Below are 17,803 nucleotides of genomic sequence, written 5' to 3'. Positions count from 1 at the left end.
GAGAGGGTGTAATTTCCAACACAGACTTTCTCTGAGACTTGGAGTTAAATGTTATTTTTGAGGTTAATGGTACTGGTGTTAACCTATCTTTATAACTTAGAAAGAGAAAATATTGAGTGTGAGCCAGACTGTAAGTGTAACGCCAACAGATCTTGGTTGTCGGTGGGCAGGATTGAACTGGGAACCTCTGGAGCTTAGTGCATGAACCGCTACCACACGAGTTAAAAGCCAACTGCCTCTTAGCTAAGGCTGTAGAGCAGACTCATTTAACTCTCTCTCTAAGTGGTCTCAGTGCCACTAGATGGGACAGAACACCACACCCAAGGAGCTGTGTGGGTTACATAAGCTCTTTGGGGCAGGGACTGTCCTTTTGTTTGTACAGCACCTTGCACAATGGGATTCAGGTTAATGACTAGGGGTCCTGGAAACTACAGCAATACAGATAATAAAAAGAATAATAAGAAACTCCTGAGTTTTAATCCGAGCCTGACAGTGGACTGAATCTCTGGTTCAGTCTCTCCATATGTAATAGGGGAATAATACATACCTACTTGAAAGAGGTATTGGGGCCTGTAATGGGGTGTACTGCCCTTTAAGCCTAAGCCTGGTGTGGGTGTGGGCAGAAGACCCCCATCCCAGGGATATTGGTGTGAGCACAGGCTTGGAAACTGGCTGAACGAGGAAGAGAGGAGGTGATTCCAGGCAGTTAGCAGTGGGATGGGAAGACTGTTAGTTTAAGGTCATGGGATCAGGAGCCCTATACTGCAGGCTGGGGCAGGGCTCCCCTCCCGACCAATCAGGAGGAGCCGTCAGAAGGAGAGGCGTGTACATGCTGCTTTCCCTCTCGGAACATTGCGTGCGCTGAAGGAAGGCAGAGCTGGCAGAATAAAGGCTCGCTGGTTAGCAGGAGCTTTGGAGACTATGGGGTTGCTATGACAGACTTTGTGTTTGGAGGACTATCTTGAATTACTTTGGGCTACTGACCCATTTTCTCAGGGTTACCATCAACCTTCCCCTGAGAGACTATATGGCACTTCTAAGGGGCCCCAAAGAGAGGGGGCAGACAGGGTGCTGTGGAAACACCTCTGGCCACACGAGGGAGCCAGGCAAATGGTGTCCCCACTACAGGGCCCTATCCTGCAGGGACTTTCTCCCATTCTCTTCTTTTTTCCCGTTGATTTCACAGAAGGTGTTTGGAACTTTTCAGGATCAGGCCTATAATTTGTAAAGTGCTGACTTCGGTGGAGTGACACCGCGGATGAATTTGGTGCAATGTAGTATCATAAGAATATACTCCCTTTTTAAAAAATATGTGTGCTGGGGCTTTTGCTTTGTGGGTCTCTTAGACTGTAGTTGGGCTGGGTCCAGCCCAGTGCTCAGTGAAGTCAGTGGGAATCTTTTCCATTTACTTCAATGGTTTTTACATGAGGGTCACAATGTGCCATGGCCCAACGGGACTAGAGCCCTGTGCGGATACAAAGTTTGTATTCACATCCGATCCACAAACATGGTCTGCGGATATAAAGTGGATATCCGCAGGTTTTCAGGGCTCTACCAATGATCACGTCTTACAGAGAAAACGAACAGGCATCTGCGCAGTTGGAAATCAGAGTAAGGATACCTTGTGTAAAATTGAGAGAACTTAAATGCAGAATATAGTAATCAAAATTGGAAAATTCCACTTCCTTTCTTAGTATCAGTCATTGTATGCACTCCAATGCAGTTATAGATCTTCAATTTAAGGATTTGGGGATCTGAAACAAAGTGACTGAATTTGAAAAACGTACTGGATTTAAAAAAACAAGACCGTTGTCTAATGTATGAATCTAGAAATATCAGTCGCAGGTTATCCTTCAAATACAGTCTGTGATAGGAGACACAGATGCATAAAGGGAATAAGGTTTTTTTGATGCTAATATTAACTACAGGAATTCCAGTATTTTACAGTTTGATAATATAATTAGCTAATGTTTTGACTAGACTAATTCAATAATGATGCGTAGAAAAGTGCAATTTAATCTTGGCACAGAAACTTAGAATGTTTGCCTCATTGCATTCTGTGTCTTAATTTCTATTTTAAATTAAATGTCTGTGACTTCTTAGTATTTTATATTAGAAATCTTTCTTTGTACGGCTTCTATTTTGAATCACTAATTAATTTAATGCAAAAGTTAGTTATATCATGGGATTACAATAAATTGGGAGCTTTATTTTTCTTCTATTCTGCATGTATAACTTCAATTAAAACCATTGTGAATCATACTTGCGTTCAGGGGGATATACACACTTTCTGCTCCTTCCCAAATGTTTCCGTTACTTTTTAAACATTTCTCTGTGCTTCTATTTCCTAAGTATTTGCTTCCATTTATTTGTACTTTACTTGAATAAAAAAAAAAAAATTACTGTATGGAAATACCTACACTGTCTGTTGACCAGCAAGTAAATTATCTTTCGTCTACATTTCTGACTAGTGGCTCTTGGTGTATATGATACCCACTAAACAGAGCAATTGGCGGTCAGTGATTAGGTAAGTATCCTGCCCTCAGAATTAGTGAGCTATCTATATGGATAATGAGGACATCCACATTACATTGGATGCGACTATAAATAATAAGGGATGTGTAATCCCTCTTGTTTCAGGATGTTGGCCAGCCACTCAGTGATGGGTGGTATAGTAGAAGTTTCCCTGGTGTGCAGGTTATTCCATGGCTGTCCTTTACAAGTTTTCTTGCACCTTCCTCTGAAGCATATGGCACTGGCTACAGGATATTGGACCAGATGGTCCATTGGTTGATCCAGTATGGCAATTCTGTGTTCCTATTTACTGTCCTGCAGGGGGTACAATTCTTTGATAAACTTAGAGAAGCCTCCTTCTCAATTGTGTACTTAAATTTGGACCTGTTCCCACTGAAATCTATGCTAAACCTCCCATTGACTTAAAAATGGTAGAGGATTGGGCCCTTAGCCACTTATATTAAACACACCTGCTGTTTCTTATTTGCTCCCTAATGCTATTTCAGTACTCATAAGAGATCTGATATGACCTAGCTCATTGGCTTGTCTAGTAAGCACTGAACTTGACCTAGCCGACTGACGTTTTTGTGAGTTTACAATCTTCTGTTGTCTAGAACGTTAAAGAAAAATATTTACGGAAGGGTTACTCAGGGCAAATGTGTGAGTGGCTGTGTTACATGCTGTTTTACTCAATAGTGTTTTTCTGATGATGTAATGAAACTTATTCTTTTCTAGGGGATCAGCAGCCTTTTCAGTTCCTTAAAAGTGGTGCGACTTCTACGCCTTGGTCGTGTTGCCAGGAAATTGGACCATTATCTGGAATATGGTGCTGCAGTACTAGTGCTGTTGGTCTGTGTCTTTGGACTAGTGGCCCACTGGCTAGCCTGTATATGGTACAGCATTGGGGACTATGAAGTTATAGATGAAGTCACTAATACAATCAAGACAGACAGCTGGCTCTACCAGTTGGCGTTGAGTATAGGGGCACCCTATCGGTACAATACCAGCGGCTCAGGGCAGTGGGAAGGAGGCCCCAGCAAAGACTCATTGTATATATCCTCTCTCTACTTTACCATGACAAGCCTTACAACAATAGGATTTGGAAACATAGCTCCAACCACAGATGGAGAGAAGATTTTTTCGGTGGCCATGATGATGGTTGGCTGTAAGTAGAATCATTTTATTTTATTTTGCATGTAGATCTTTGCATTAGTACAGTATTAAAAGAGAAATATTTAAACTATATGGATTGGATTGTTGTACTGTTAACAATTTAGTTGTATTTTCAGCATCCTATGCTTGGCATCAGCATTCTTGACACATAGAGTATATTTTAGCATCTTCCACTGCAGATAAATAACCAGGGAATAAAGCTGAAACCTCAACTGAAAAATTGAACAATTTTATTGTCAGAGCTTGTGATTAGGTTAAGTATGATCACTGTTGTATAGTGAGGCTAGGATTTCTTTGCATTTTTAAAGATAATTTTGAGTAGTCTTAATTTGAATTTGGTTAAAATTTGCACACACACACACTGATGGTGCACAGCTGAAATTAGCCCATAGTATTAAAACAATCAAGGTGTCCTAGCTGTTTTTCAAAAAAGCATGATGATTGCATAAGGTGGTTGTGCCTTTATCGCATTGGCTTGGTTTTACTGTAAGCTCTATTTTTATCTCCGGAGAACAGTAACTTTTGTCACCATGGAAGCTGGAGGTAGAGGAGATCATTGCAAGATACTATATTGTACCTCTTCTCACTTTCCTGCTATTTCTCAGCTCCTCTAAAATGGCTTTAAAATGACAGTACAAAGGACTATTTCTTGTTTTATGCTGTCTAGGCAAGAGCACTGGACAGTTCTTTTGATGAAGAATCATCTTCAAAATATAGCATCGTTTGAGTAGCTGGCAAACGATAGCAGGGGATTGTTGAAAAATGTAATAAATATTAATATAATATGGGTGAAAGAGGGAAATATTTTACTGTTTAATAATCATAATACTTGGCACTTCTACTAATGCTTTACATTGTCAAAGCTCTGTACAACCACTAAGTGATTATATAACAAGGATGCAAACAAAACCTTCCTAATTAGGATCTGCTTAATCTCTTTGCTAATTAACTCAGCTAACACCTGGGTCCATCTTTGCAAAATACTGAACTGTAAAAAGCAACTTTCTTAAACTCCTCAGCTTATTAAACCTATTTACTATTTTTAACACGTTCAGTTTGTTTTTAAGATTGGGGGAATCAGCAATCTGACTGCATGTCTACAGTGTGGTGTCATACAATTTGCTTTTAATGAGTTTTTTACGTAATGTGTTTCAGTTAACCTTGCAATCTATAAAAATCAACTTCCCAAAGCTAGATCATTATTGAGCTACTGTGTATATGACATAGAAAATACACAGGTGGTGATTAGCTGAACATTTTTTGTCGATGGTGTTTGATACTATGTATGATACAGATGTCTGAGTATTGGGACAGTAGAATGATTTTACAGCATCTTAAATATTTAAATAATCTTATTTTCCTTGCTTTTTCTGGAGAGCTCTAATGCTGTGCAGAGGAAGGGACTTTCACAGGTAATTGAACAACATCATTAAATGACCTGGGGCAGGGCAGGAGCGGAGGACATGGGGCTTGTCATCTTGTTTGCATTTCCTGCAACAGGGCACATTGTTTTTACATTCTTCTCTGAAACATGTGATAGAGATATGAAAGATACATGCTGGAACCAAAGGTTTGATATTAACAAAAGTCTTTGCCCATCCCAGAGGCTGATATCGACAGTGATCCTAAGTGTTATAAAAGTGACACACAGGCTGGGCACATCACTATCATTGCAGAACTTTGGGCTGTATAAGTAGGGGCATTGCCAGCAGATCGAGGGACGTGATCGTTCCCCTCTATTCGGCATTGGTGAGGCCTCATCTGGAGTACTGTGTCCAGTTTTGGGCCCCACACTGCAAGAAGGATGTGGAAAAATTGGAAAGAGTCTAGCGGAGGACAACAAAAATGATTAAGGGGCTGGAGCACATGACTTATGAGGAGAGGCTGAGGGAACTGGGATTATTTAGTCTGCAGAAGAGAAGAATGAGGGGGGATTTGATAGCTGCTTTCAACTACCTGAAAGGGAGTTCCAAAAAGGATGGATCTAGACTGTTCTCAGTGGTAGAAGATGACAACAAGGAGTAATGGTCTCAAGTTGCAGTGAGGGAGGTTTAGGTTGGATATTAGGAAAAACTTTTTCACCAAGAGGGTGGTGAAGCACTGGAATGGGTTACCTAGGGAGGTGGTGGAATCTCCTTCCTTAGAGGTTTTTATGGTCAGGCTTGACAAAGCCCTGGCTGGGATGATTTAGTTGGGGATTGGTCCTGCTTTGAGCAGGGGGTTGGACTAGATGACCTCCTGAGGTCCCGTCCAACCCTGATATTCTATGATTCTATGAACTATCCAATGGAATTGGTGATTGGGATTGTGGGGATCAGGGTGAACTGGGACAGAGCCTGAAAATCTGCATGTACAGAGAATGAACAGCGAGGGGGCCAAATCCTACCTGCCTTTTTCAAGTGTCTAATCTCATTGGCATTGGTGTAGCTACTCATGTGAGTAACGTGAGCAGGATTTTGCCCATAGAAGGGAGGTACAGGGAGCAGAACCTAATTTTTTACCTATATTTTAAAATTAAATCAGTAGAAGTTTGGGTCTTTTGCAGATTTAATAGTGAATCTTTGAGGCTCTGATTGTCAAAGATGAGCCCATATAAATCTACATGCCCAATTGTGTGGACCTAATTTGTGCATTCAGGTATCATAATTGTGAGTGCAATGTAAACTTAAATCTAAATAAAACAAATGGGTCGCTTGATTGCTTACATAGCTAGTTAGATGGCTAACTAGCCATGCCTGCTTGCAAAATATCAGGCTTGTGCTTTGCAGTCATGGTATATGCGTACACTAATTAGGCCTGCTGGATTGTGCGTGTGTATTTGAGTGTGTACATCATTGACAATTTGACTGTATGAAAACCAAAAAGGAGCTATACAAGGAAGAAAGCATGCAGGAGAAACTGTAATAAGCCAGAAAAGAACTTTTTTCTTTGGGAGATGCTAAACTATAGTGCTAATCCTGTAAATGTTTGCTAATACCAGTAGTTTGGTATTGGCAACATTTTTCTAACTGCCAAATAAATGTCTTAAGCTTAGCATTGGAAACAGAGATAGTAATTGATCACAATCCCAATTGCCTACGCATGCAATCTTCAGCTATGAAATACATTCTTTGCTGTATTATCAAAAAGCAGTGACGTGTGCAAGCCAGAAGTTTGCTATTTTCAACAGTGAAGTTATCTGGAGGAGGAAAGTGTATCTGGAGAGATTGTATGAGAGGCCAGCATTACCAAACGGCATACATTTCAAAACGAATGCAGCGTTAAAGCTGCGCAGCTGACAGCACAAATTTCCCTACGGAAAAACAAAGTGAATGTGGTTGGCTGTACATTTGACAGATCTTTGGTCACCTGGCTGTTCACTGCGGTCACGTTTGGCAGGTTGTTTAGTCTTTCTGAGAGAGATCACCTTTCCTCTTTCAGGAGAGAGTGCTTTTAACCACTACGCTCCTGGACCATACCTTGGCTATCTCTCTTTGACTTACTCAGGCCATCTTGGTGTTTAATGCTAAGTTAAAAACAGTTTTGTTTGCGGCGTCTGAACTTTTAAAAAGATAAACTATAATAAACAGTGCTGCTTTTATTGTAAGGCACCTGTGACTCTTGAGTGAAGTTTGTGCTGTATACATGTGTATTTTGTTTTTGTTGTTTCTGGAGGCGGAAAGTGCGTTGGGAATTCAGTTTATTATAGCTCATTTTGCTTTGATTAGGTCATTGCATCTCCTCTACTGCACAGATTGGAGAGAGCGGATATGTCTGTCAAGTCTCTTGCCTGAAGCAGCGGTATCTTATCCTGCATGAGGGACCTTTCCCTCAAGCTTCCCATTATCTCCTGGCAACTTACGCTCTCCCCTTATGTGTTCCAATTTCCCCCTTTGTGATTTCCTCTGACAAAGTCCCTGTTATACTAGGTCTGCAGTTGATGTCATGGAGTAACTGAATGGGTTTGGTCAGTTTCACATAATTGAACATGCTGGGTAATGACCCTGAGGTGTGTGACCAGGAATGTGAAACTTACCAAATCGGGTGACTTTCATTTTGAAATCCGTGGGTTGGGGTTGAAGACACGGTACTGCAAGATCCTTACAGGAGAGGTTCTGAGAAGAAAGAACAATAGTGAGGGAAAGAGGCAAAGGGGAAAAGGATTGAGGGTAAGGAGGAAGATGTAGGAAGGTGGGGTTGCATACAGAAAGCAGAAGAGCCATCAGAAAACAGAAAAGAGTACTGGGATGAACAGGGAGGAGGAGGAGGAGGATTAGGGACAATGCTTCAGCACAATGCTTCACTCCTTTGCTGCCAGTAGTGGAAGGATCGTCCTTGGGTAGGGCACTAGCCTGAGACTTGGGAGATCCTGGGTTCAGTTCCCGACTATGCCGCAGACTTCCTATATGACTGCAGTCTCTCTGCCTCAGTTCCCCATCTGTGAAATGGGGATAATAGCACTTCTTTCCCTCACAGGCGTGCTATGAGGCAAAACACCTGTGAGGTGCTCAGATTCTACAGTGCTGGGTGGCCATAGACGTAACTAAGATGGATAGAGGGAGAGCTGTGGAAACTTCCACTTCCCTCCCCTCTCTCAATCGCATTTCAGCTCTGGCTGAACTATGTGGCCAGATCTAGGCACACAGGCATTGATCAGCTCCTTGAGAGTAAAAAATAGGTGGGGTTGTTTTTTTTACATTGACTCATCCTTAAAAGAATCACTGGGTTTAAATTACAGAGGGCAAAGTTTGCTAATTCAAGCTAGTTTTGTGATGGCTCATCATAATTTATGTGGTTGTAAACCTCCTCCAGAAGCTTTGCCTATTTCTAGTAGTTACTGCAGCAATTTCCACAAAGCGCAGTTACAGAGTATTATCATGTGAGTTGCTATCTGCCTTCAAAGGTCAAAACGATGACAATTCTTTTGGCACTAAACATATACAGTGCGATGCCTTGCATCTGTAGATTGGAAACAGTGAAAACATAATCATTTACTGTAGTCATGATTCAGCCTTGTTACGGTTCGTGGGAAGCTTTCATTTCAGTAACATTCCCCTAGTTTAGTTTTACAAGCTGGAGAGACATTTATTGCAGAAAGTGGGTCAGGTGTTCTCATCTGATACACCTTTCCTTGTAAAAGAGCCCTTCCTAATGAGCTGTGAGTGAACTGTGCTGAAACAGGACCTTCTGAAGGCTGCAGCTCTGCTTCCTACACATCAGGTTTGCTTTTTCTCAGGTTCAGATCCCTTGTTTGGGAGTGTGATGTGGTCTGCTTCCAGTGCTAAGATAAGTTGTTGTTGCTAAAAGCCAGCAAATAATTCATTCCAGAGTATTCTTTTATTGTTCAAGTGACGTTAGTCAGTTCATTTTCGGCATACTGGAGTCAGCCACGTGGGTGCTGTGGGCATGACCCAGGCAGGGTTATTTAGCAAATGTGTTAAGCAATGGCAAAACCTGTACACCAGTTGAGCAGTGTATGGTGCCTTAATTGGAAGCTTGTCTGGCAGATTTCCAGGCGAGCAGTCCCAAGGGTCTGTAGGATTTAGTTTTAATCCCTATGAAAATATATGTAATAGAGCAGCTCCCAGGAAAAATCATTACCAGCCATGGAGATTAAATCATACTTTACACAGCAACAAATAATAGCAGGCTTGCAATGGAATATGAATGAGGAGGATTTATGTCTGCAGGAATGCACTGGACTGTATGTTTAACGATGAATAAAGTATAGCACTCTGAGGGCTCTACTGTCTCGTACGACGGTTCGTCCTATGTACAGAAGTTTCTTCCTTCTGCTTCTCCCATCAGCAATGGGAGGTGTGGGAGGGACATGATTCTTTCCTGCCCTCCCTGGGCTTCTCCTCCTGGGGCAGTAGGAGGCTTTAACCTCTCTACAGCCAGTGGAGGCCTCATGCCTAACTCTCCCTGGCCAATTTGGGCATGTCTAAACTGCATTGTAAATGCGGGTCTGTGGGACCTGCACTTGTGGACTCCATGTTTCCAAGTCTTCAAACTACATTTTAAACCTGGGTTTACAGTTGCTGGATCTGGGTCTGACAACCATGCTACTGCATCCATACTGCACTACACAGACTCTGTGCTTCGGGACTGCGGCTTGAGCTGAGTCCACACTGCAAAAGGACAGGGCTTGGACTTGAGTCGCAGCAGGACTCGTGCTAGGACCCAGGTCCTGAGTGCTTGCTGACCTGAGTCAGAAAGATTTGCGTGATGGGGTAGGGAATTTTGAGTTTGAGGGTCTGAGCCCAGGTTTACAATGCAATATAGACATACCCTTTGAGCCCCTTGGAAGTACAGGGCCAGTGAGTGAGAATGGGCAGGGCCCTTTGCAGTTCCTTTAAACAAGAGCAGTGTGAACTGACAGATAGCTCTAGTTGCTGCTGTTAAAATGTGTCTTATGCATAGCACCCAAAATTGTGACAAGCACATGGACAGCCATCTGTTCACAGAGACATATGGGCTAGGTGGCTGGAGGGCTGGTCTGCAAATCTTGTCCCTTGAAGGAGGTGGCATGTAGGCTGGCATTATAGCTCGCCTCCTTTCCTAGCAGTTTCTTGAACACAATACAGAGATCCTGCTCTGCTTCTTGATCTAGGGGAGGGAGCTGTCTACATGGTTTTCACTTCCACTCATTCCTCCTCCCCGTACTGTGCCCCAGGGCAGGATTGAGCCCTTTCTCACTTGGGGACACTTGACTGTATTGCAAAACCTGAAACTACCGTGTAGTTTGGCACCACTCCACTTGATTGGCACCTGCCCAGGAGACTCAGAACTGGAACACCAGGCGTCTTGCAGGTCAGGATTGAGGTGCAGTGGTAGAGCTGTGTGAGGGACTTGCACCACCAGTAGCTTTCCTGCAGTGTGCCTGGCTAGTCCCTCACAAGCACAGAATTCTCCCAGGAAAGGATACATTACAGGACTAAACTCTGCCCCAGTGAAATGTTTCGAAGGCATAGCACTTTCTAAAAATGGCCAAACACGTTATGTGTATGATGGTGCCTATTGTGAACAACTGATGATGGCCCTCTGAAAAAGGTGGAGCAGAATTGCAACCATTCTACTTGGGTGTTCTTAGGAGGTGTGTCTTGTAATGACAGGACTGGAGTGTGGGCGACGGGGGCTGTCTTAGTCAGGTTTCACTGCTATTTGCGTGCATCCAACGCTGTGGTAAAGGGGACTTTACAAAATAAGATACGCCTGGTTCCTCTTCAGGGAAGGCCTACCCTTTTACCTCCATTTAAGCTGACTTCTTGTCGGGATGAGGTGCCAGTGGGTTTTCTAGGAGAGCTGTTTTGAGTGTCTTTTCTATCTGGCTTAAGCAGGTGCCTGCTTTGGTGAGATTTGAGCTCAGCCTGTGAAGTCAGTTCTGTAAGCGCAGACCCTCCTCCAAGCCTCGCCTGCCCCCAACCATTGTAAGTTCAAAAGTGGGTTCATTCACCTAAAGCATTGCTACTATAGCAGACCTGACAGAGAACAGAGCGAGAAAGAGATGAGCCTAGGTGAGATAAAGGGCAAAGCCCTCTATCTGGACCAGGAATTTGGTTGCTTTACAACATAGAATCATGAATTCATGTTGGTTAGCCACATTTAGAGGGCTGCGTCCTGCTGTAGCTGCAGCTTCTGAGTGTTCTCTAGGGTCAGTGCCAGATAGCATAGGCTGCAGTTAGAGCAGTCTAGACATGAGATGCATGAATCACTAGCACTAGGCCTGAATCAGAGATAAGGGGTGTAGTAGGATGAAAGGGAAAGAAGGCACTGCTGGACACTGCTGTAAGGGCAAGGAAGGGTAGCGAGGAATCTTGTAAGGAATTGACCCCACTGCTTTGATTACTGGGGGGAGAGAAGCCTTCTTGTGAGAGGCAATGTCATGGTTTCTGCCAGCATCAGTCTCTATAAAACACTCCAATTTTAATCTTTTCCAACCAGGCCATGAATTGAATTGGTGACAGCAATGTAAAAATGTACTGATGACTGAGCAGTTTAAATCAGTCATGTACTGGCATTTGGTTTGATTGCCTTGTTGTGCTGCTGACAGACCTTACCTGTGTTAAGCATTATTGAATTGGCCATCTTGAGTGAAGTCCTGCCTTTAACAGGAGGAGCTGCTCTGGGGTGGTCCAGAGGGGGTTTCATTCATGTGCCGCACACCAGAGCCCTTAGGCAGCCATGTCGCACACTGGGGTGTTCTCTTCTTCTTGGTAAGGGAGGTAACATGTGTCCTCAGTTACCATATGCTGCAGACAGCATCCTGTGTGCTAGTCACCTGCCGGCAGATTTTTAAAGGTATCTAGGTGCCAAACAATGCAGATAGGCCCCTAGTGAGATATCAAAAGGGCACTCCAGCATAGTGAGGAATCTTGTCAAAATTCCACTTGGCATCTATTTACATCTTTAGGAGCCTACGTATCATTGAAAATCTGCCTCTAGAGTATAGCCACACCCCCTTGTTGGCAGACCACACCCTTTTGTGGGTGTGAATGGGTATGATAACTGCTCCCCTTCCATAAAGCTCTCTGAAGATTAGTTTGTAAACCTGTCATGCTTTGCTAGTTGGTAGGGGTAAAGTTTCATGCCTACCCTCTAAATGTCAGTATTTCTTGACTTTCTAAAGCTTTCTAGAGCTAAAGGGATACTGGGTAAAATTTTCAAAAGGCATCTAGATCCCTTGGAAGTAGAGTTGGGTGAATAATGGATTTTTCGGTTTGTTGGCAATTCTGAAAAATAATTTTAAAAAATTGTTTCAGGTCAAACCAAAAAGATTTGTCGGTAAATGGAAATTTGGGGGGGGAAAAGGGTTGAAAGAAACATTTTGTTTCAACAAAATCAAAATGCTTCATTTCAGCTTCAACCATTTAACATTTTATTTATTTATTAGTATAATTATAGGAAATTGTGAAACGGAAAGTCATGTTTTGAACCAAAAACTCAAAACGCTTTGAAAATGTTGAAACAAAATATTTTGATCTTTTTGACTGAAACAATTTGGCAAAACCAGTATGAATTTGTGAAATGCTTTGGCGTTGCCAAATCTGCATTTTTCACCAAAAAGAGTTTTGTTTTAAGAATTTCATCCAGCTCTACTTGGGAAAACTATATTTTCACAAGTGGCTAGGTTACTTTGAAGCCGAAGTGCCATTGACTTTCAATTAAATTTAGTGTTCTGCATCCCTAAGTCACTTTTGAAAATTAGACTTAGCATCTTAAGTCACATACTTTTGAAATTTTTACTCATCATCAACTTGAATCCTAGTCAGTTAAACAAAAACAAACCACAATGTAGTTCCCAGTGCTACACGTGCCCCTGAATCTCCTGCCAACCTTGTTTCACAACCATATTTTTTTTTATTGTTTAAACATTGTTCTCTTCCCTGTTGCTGTGGTAAAAGACCCATACAAACATCAGGGGTAACTGGCTGACTCTATTTGGGGAAAAAATATAGTCTATATGTAAATATCAAACCGAGCGGAGAAGAGATTTTCAACTTGACAGGTCGTGACCTCCTTGCAATCACTTGCTGCCCGTCTAGTGTTGCTAAATGGGAGTTAGGCTCAAGCTAGATCCCATCTAGATTCTCTGGGAATTTCTGGTATGGAAAAGGTAGAGAATCACTGAACTAGATGCAAAGTGCTGTGAAATGTACAAAGGAGACAAGCTGAAAAACCAGAGCTGTTTTTTTCCCCTCTAGTGCTTTGCAATTATAGTGATCTTAGGGGTGTGGAGTGCGGGAGGGGGCTCAGGGCAGGGGGCTGGGGTGCAGGAGGGGTGCGGGATGAGGCAGGGGGCTCAGGGCAGGGGGCTGAGGTGCAGGAGGGGTGTGGGGTGAGGCAGGGGGCTCAGTGCAGAGGGTTGGGGGCTCAGGGCAGGGGGTTGGGATGCGGGACAAGGCAGGGGGCTCAGAGCAGGGGACTGGGGTGCAGGAGGGGTGTGGGGTGAGGCAGAGGGTTGGGGGCTCAGGGCAGGGGGTTTGGGTGCAGGAGGGGTGTAGGGTGAGGCAGGGGGCTCAGGGCAGGGGGTTGGATTGCAGGAGGGGTGTGGGGTGAGGCAGGGGGCTCAGGGCAGGGGGTTGGGGTGCAGGAGGGGTTCAGGGTGCGTGCTGCAGCCTGGCGCCGCTTACCTGGAGCGGCTTCGTGGTGGCAGCAGTGTGCACCGGGGCCAGGGCAGGCTCCCTGCCTGCCCTGGCCCTGTGCTGCTCTGGCACCACGTCCCTACAGCCCCTGAAGGAGGGGGGGCAGAGGGCTCCGTGCGCTGACCTCGCCTGCGGGTACCTCCCCTGAAGCTCCCATTGGCCGCGGTTCCCCATTCCCGGCCAATGGGAGCTGCAGGGGGCAGTGCCTGCAGGCCAGGGCAGCGCGCGGAGCCCTCTGCCCCCCGGGCAGCAGGGACATGGTGCTGGCTGCTTCCAGGAGCAGCGGGGGGACCCGCAGCGCCACGGGGTGGCAATCCCGCGGGCTGGATCCAAAGCCCTGACAAGCTGGATCCGGCCCACGGGTCATAGTTTTCCCACCCCTGTCTTAGCTGTTACCTGTAGCAATAGCAGGTAAAACACTTTCAGACAGAAGAATGGTTTCAGGGCCATTTTCAACTTTGCAGCCTTAATGTTCTCTAAACATACCATAATATTTTATATGAAATTCTCCTCTAGCTGTTGAGGGAAGAGTCAGACTGTAAAAGAACAAGTAGCGTAAATTAAATAGCGGTAGAGTTACTCCTAGAAGTCAGAAGAATTGAAATAAAAGAATCGGATCATGCAGCACTCTTTCATGAATATTCAATCCATAAGGATTGGCGAGGATACAATGGATTTTCTTGACAGAAGAACTGTGGGTGTGTACTCTTTTGTTTTGCTTGTGTTCCGTAATGGTGGCAGCTTTAAAAATATTCAGGCAGTTAGTTTGTAGCAAAAACATATGTGCCTCTAATGCAAACAGATGTACACTATAAAACAGCCTCTTTGGGAAGTGTTAGTGGAATTCTTGTGAAGTTATATCTAAAGCAGGGTTATATATACTTTAGTTCTGTTATTATTGGGTTGATTAATTTAAATGGATTTATGGTCTTTAGGGAGAGGGGCAGAGATTAGGAGAGGAAAAAGTGAAGAAATGGTATTTAGCTGTTACTGTACAATGTTATCTAAAATGACTGAAAATGACTCAGTCGTAGATTTAAAAAGCTGCCCAAGTGTATATGAGGGAACCCCTAGGCAGTGCTTCTGCCTACTTACAGATTATGCAACTGAGCACATGAAATATCCGTCCTCTAATGATGTGGGGGCGGTGCTCACATTTTCCCGGTATACCCAGATCATCTCTATTTCTCAGTAAGCAAAGGTTTTAATTACCCATCTCGACCACAAAAGACCTAGTGTGTTATATTAGGTAACATATATAAACAAATCCTGTGGTATCCCATTAGACCATTTAGCCATGGATCTTTAATTTACAAGTTTAGTTGCAGATCACTTCATTAAATCAAATAGTAAATTGAATGATTAAAACCTCGATCCTGCAGGGAGGATCTGTGTGGGTGGACCCTCTGCAGAGCCCCACCAAAATAAGTAGGGCCCTGCATGTGTGCAAAGGTATGTCCATATAGAGCTTATAGCTGCTTTGGGGCCTTACAGTGGAATGTACATGACTAGGGCCCTACCGAATTTCACGGTCATAGGAATTTAAAAATAATAAATTTCATGATTTCAGCTATTTAAATCTGAAATTTCACAGTGCTGTAATTATAGGGGTCCTGATGCAAAAAGGAGTGCGGGGGGGGGGGGAGGAGGAGGATCGCAAGATTATTGTAGTGGGTGTTGCAATACTGCTAACCTTACTTCTGCGCTGCTGCTGGTGGCGGCGCTGCCTTCAGAGCTGGGCAGCTGGAGAGCGGTGGCTGCTGGCCTGGAACCCAGCTCTGAAGGCAGCGCTGCCACCAGCAGCAGCGCAGAAGTAAGGATGACATAGTATGGTATTGCCACCTTTACTTCTGCGCTGCTGCCTGCAGAGCTGGGCCCTCAGTCAGCAGCAGTCGCTCTCCAGCCACCCAGCTCTGAAGGCAGCAGCGCAGAAGTAAGGGTGCCATGGTCTGGTATTGCCACCCTTACTTCTGTGCTGCTGCTGGCAGGGCGCTGCCTTCAGAGCTGGACACCCAGCCAACAGCTGCTGCTTTTCGGCCGCCCAGCTCTGAAGGCAACGCAGATGTAAGGGTGGCAATACCGTGACCCCCCTAAAATCTTGCGACCCCCACTCCCCGCAACTCCCTTTTCACTCCGGGCCTCCAATTTGAGAAACGCTGGTCTCCCCGGTGAAATCTGTATAGTATTGGGTAAAAGCACAAAAGACTAGATTTCACAGGGGCAGACCAGATTTCACAGTCCGTGATGTGTTTTCCATGGCCGTGAATTTGGTCGGGTCCTATTCATGACACATTGTCAGCAGGCTTCTGCTTTGTATGCGTATTAGATATACATTTCAGTTTGCAAACCGGTATTGTCATGTTGTTTCCTTTAAAACCATGTTCCGAAGTGTCCCTAGCCTCTGTTTGCCAGAAGCTGGGAATGGGCAACACGGGATGGATCACTTGATGATTACCTGTTTTGTTCATTCCTTCTGAGGCACCTGGCATCAGCCACTGTCAGAAGACGGGATACTGTCCTAGATGGACCATTGGTCTGACCCAGTGTGGTCGTTCTTATGTAATAATGAGCTAATTTTTTCTGCAACAAAGTACTCTAGTTCCCCAATGTATAGGGTTGGGATTGGGAGGAGAGGTGGAGTCCCACAGAGCAGGATTTAAGAAGCAAGCTACAATATGAAAAAAAATTGGAGAGCTCCTAAGGAAATGCTGACCTTTCATTTAAATCAAGGTATTTCCCTGCCCAGATACTGGTCTTGTTAAATGTCAGAACTGGAGAAAAAAGTGACACCTTTGTATGTCTGGAGAGGCTTAAACATCTGAAAATGACTAATCAGCAAAGAGTCCTGTGGCACCTTATAGACTAACAGACGTATTGGAGCATAATGCTCCAATACATCTGTTAGTCTATAAGGTGCCACAGGACTCTTTGCTGCTTTTACAGATCCAGACTAACACGGCTACCCCTCTGATACTTGAAAATGACTAATGAGTTTGACAGTAGGAAATAAATTTCCGGTCCAATGGGAGGGAACAGTGCAGTATAGTAGCATTGCAAGTTAATCACACTGTTGTCATGCAATAACACAGTGTATTTAATGTTTATAAAGAGACTTGAAGTTCTTTTGATAGAAGATGCTAGACACTGTAAAATGTGAAGAATCCTATTGCATTTAATGGCCACACCACAACCCATATCAGGTTCCTCAACGTCTGCACATTTTTCTCATGTCTTCAGTCCAAGTGCCATGGATCTGATGGAATCCAGCCCGAACCCCCCACCTACTCACAGTCTGGGAAGTCCCCACTTGATGAAGAGCCAGCATATCTGTCTTCTTTATCTTCTTCCTTGCAGTGCTTTGTGCAGGGACCAAGTAGGGGGCAGGGCATCCATTGCTAGCTGATGCGAGTGTAACCCACTAATATTTTAGTATTTTAGGAAATAGTATCAGTATTATTTATTTAAAAGAGGAAATAGAGGGTATTTAGTAACCCAGTAGTGAGTGTGTGTATTTTCTCTCACTTTTAAACAAGTGAACAAAGAAAGAAAAGTAAAAACAATCAAAACCCCAAAATATTTTTAATATAACCAATATAAGCACTTCTGGTTTTTTTTTCATTTCAAATGTTATCCTTGAAAAGCCTAAAAAAATCCAGCAAATTTTTGAACCGAACAACAATTTTTTCATTTCTTTTTAATTTTTTTGTGAAAATTAAAATGGAATTTTGGACCAATCCTGCTGCCGATGTTTAACCGGTATTAAAATAAGATAGAAATAGGTTATACATATTCTTCCGTGTTGCTGATGTCACAAGTGACATCACTTCTCATTGAGATGGCTCTCGTTGCCTGAAGGCTCTGTGATGCCATTTTTTAAATGTAAATTCTTTTCCTGTTCTGAAAAACAGCTCTATACAAATGGCATCTTGTGGTTCCAAGTTTGCTGCTTCTCAATGAAAGATGCTCAGTTTCTGAGCAAAAAAAAGACTAAT

At 43.7% G+C, this 17,803-nt stretch overlaps 1 protein-coding gene across 1 annotated transcript in view; it reads left to right on the top strand.

Moving 5' to 3' along the window:
* The window catches only part of KCNH5 (potassium voltage-gated channel subfamily H member 5), a 219,763-nt gene that overhangs the window by 66,114 nt on the left and 135,846 nt on the right, over window positions 1–17,803 (top strand). The window contains exon 7 of the mRNA XM_065403569.1: window positions 3,250–3,679. Coding sequence (XP_065259641.1) covers window positions 3,250–3,679 — 430 coding nt within the window. The remainder of the gene's footprint in view (window positions 1–3,249; window positions 3,680–17,803) is intronic.

This window comes from Emys orbicularis, chromosome 4, assembly GCF_028017835.1.
Source record: "Emys orbicularis isolate rEmyOrb1 chromosome 4, rEmyOrb1.hap1, whole genome shotgun sequence".
Classification (NCBI taxonomy): Eukaryota; Metazoa; Chordata; order Testudines; family Emydidae; genus Emys; species Emys orbicularis.
This window is presented reverse-complemented; position numbering and strand designations above follow the sequence as displayed.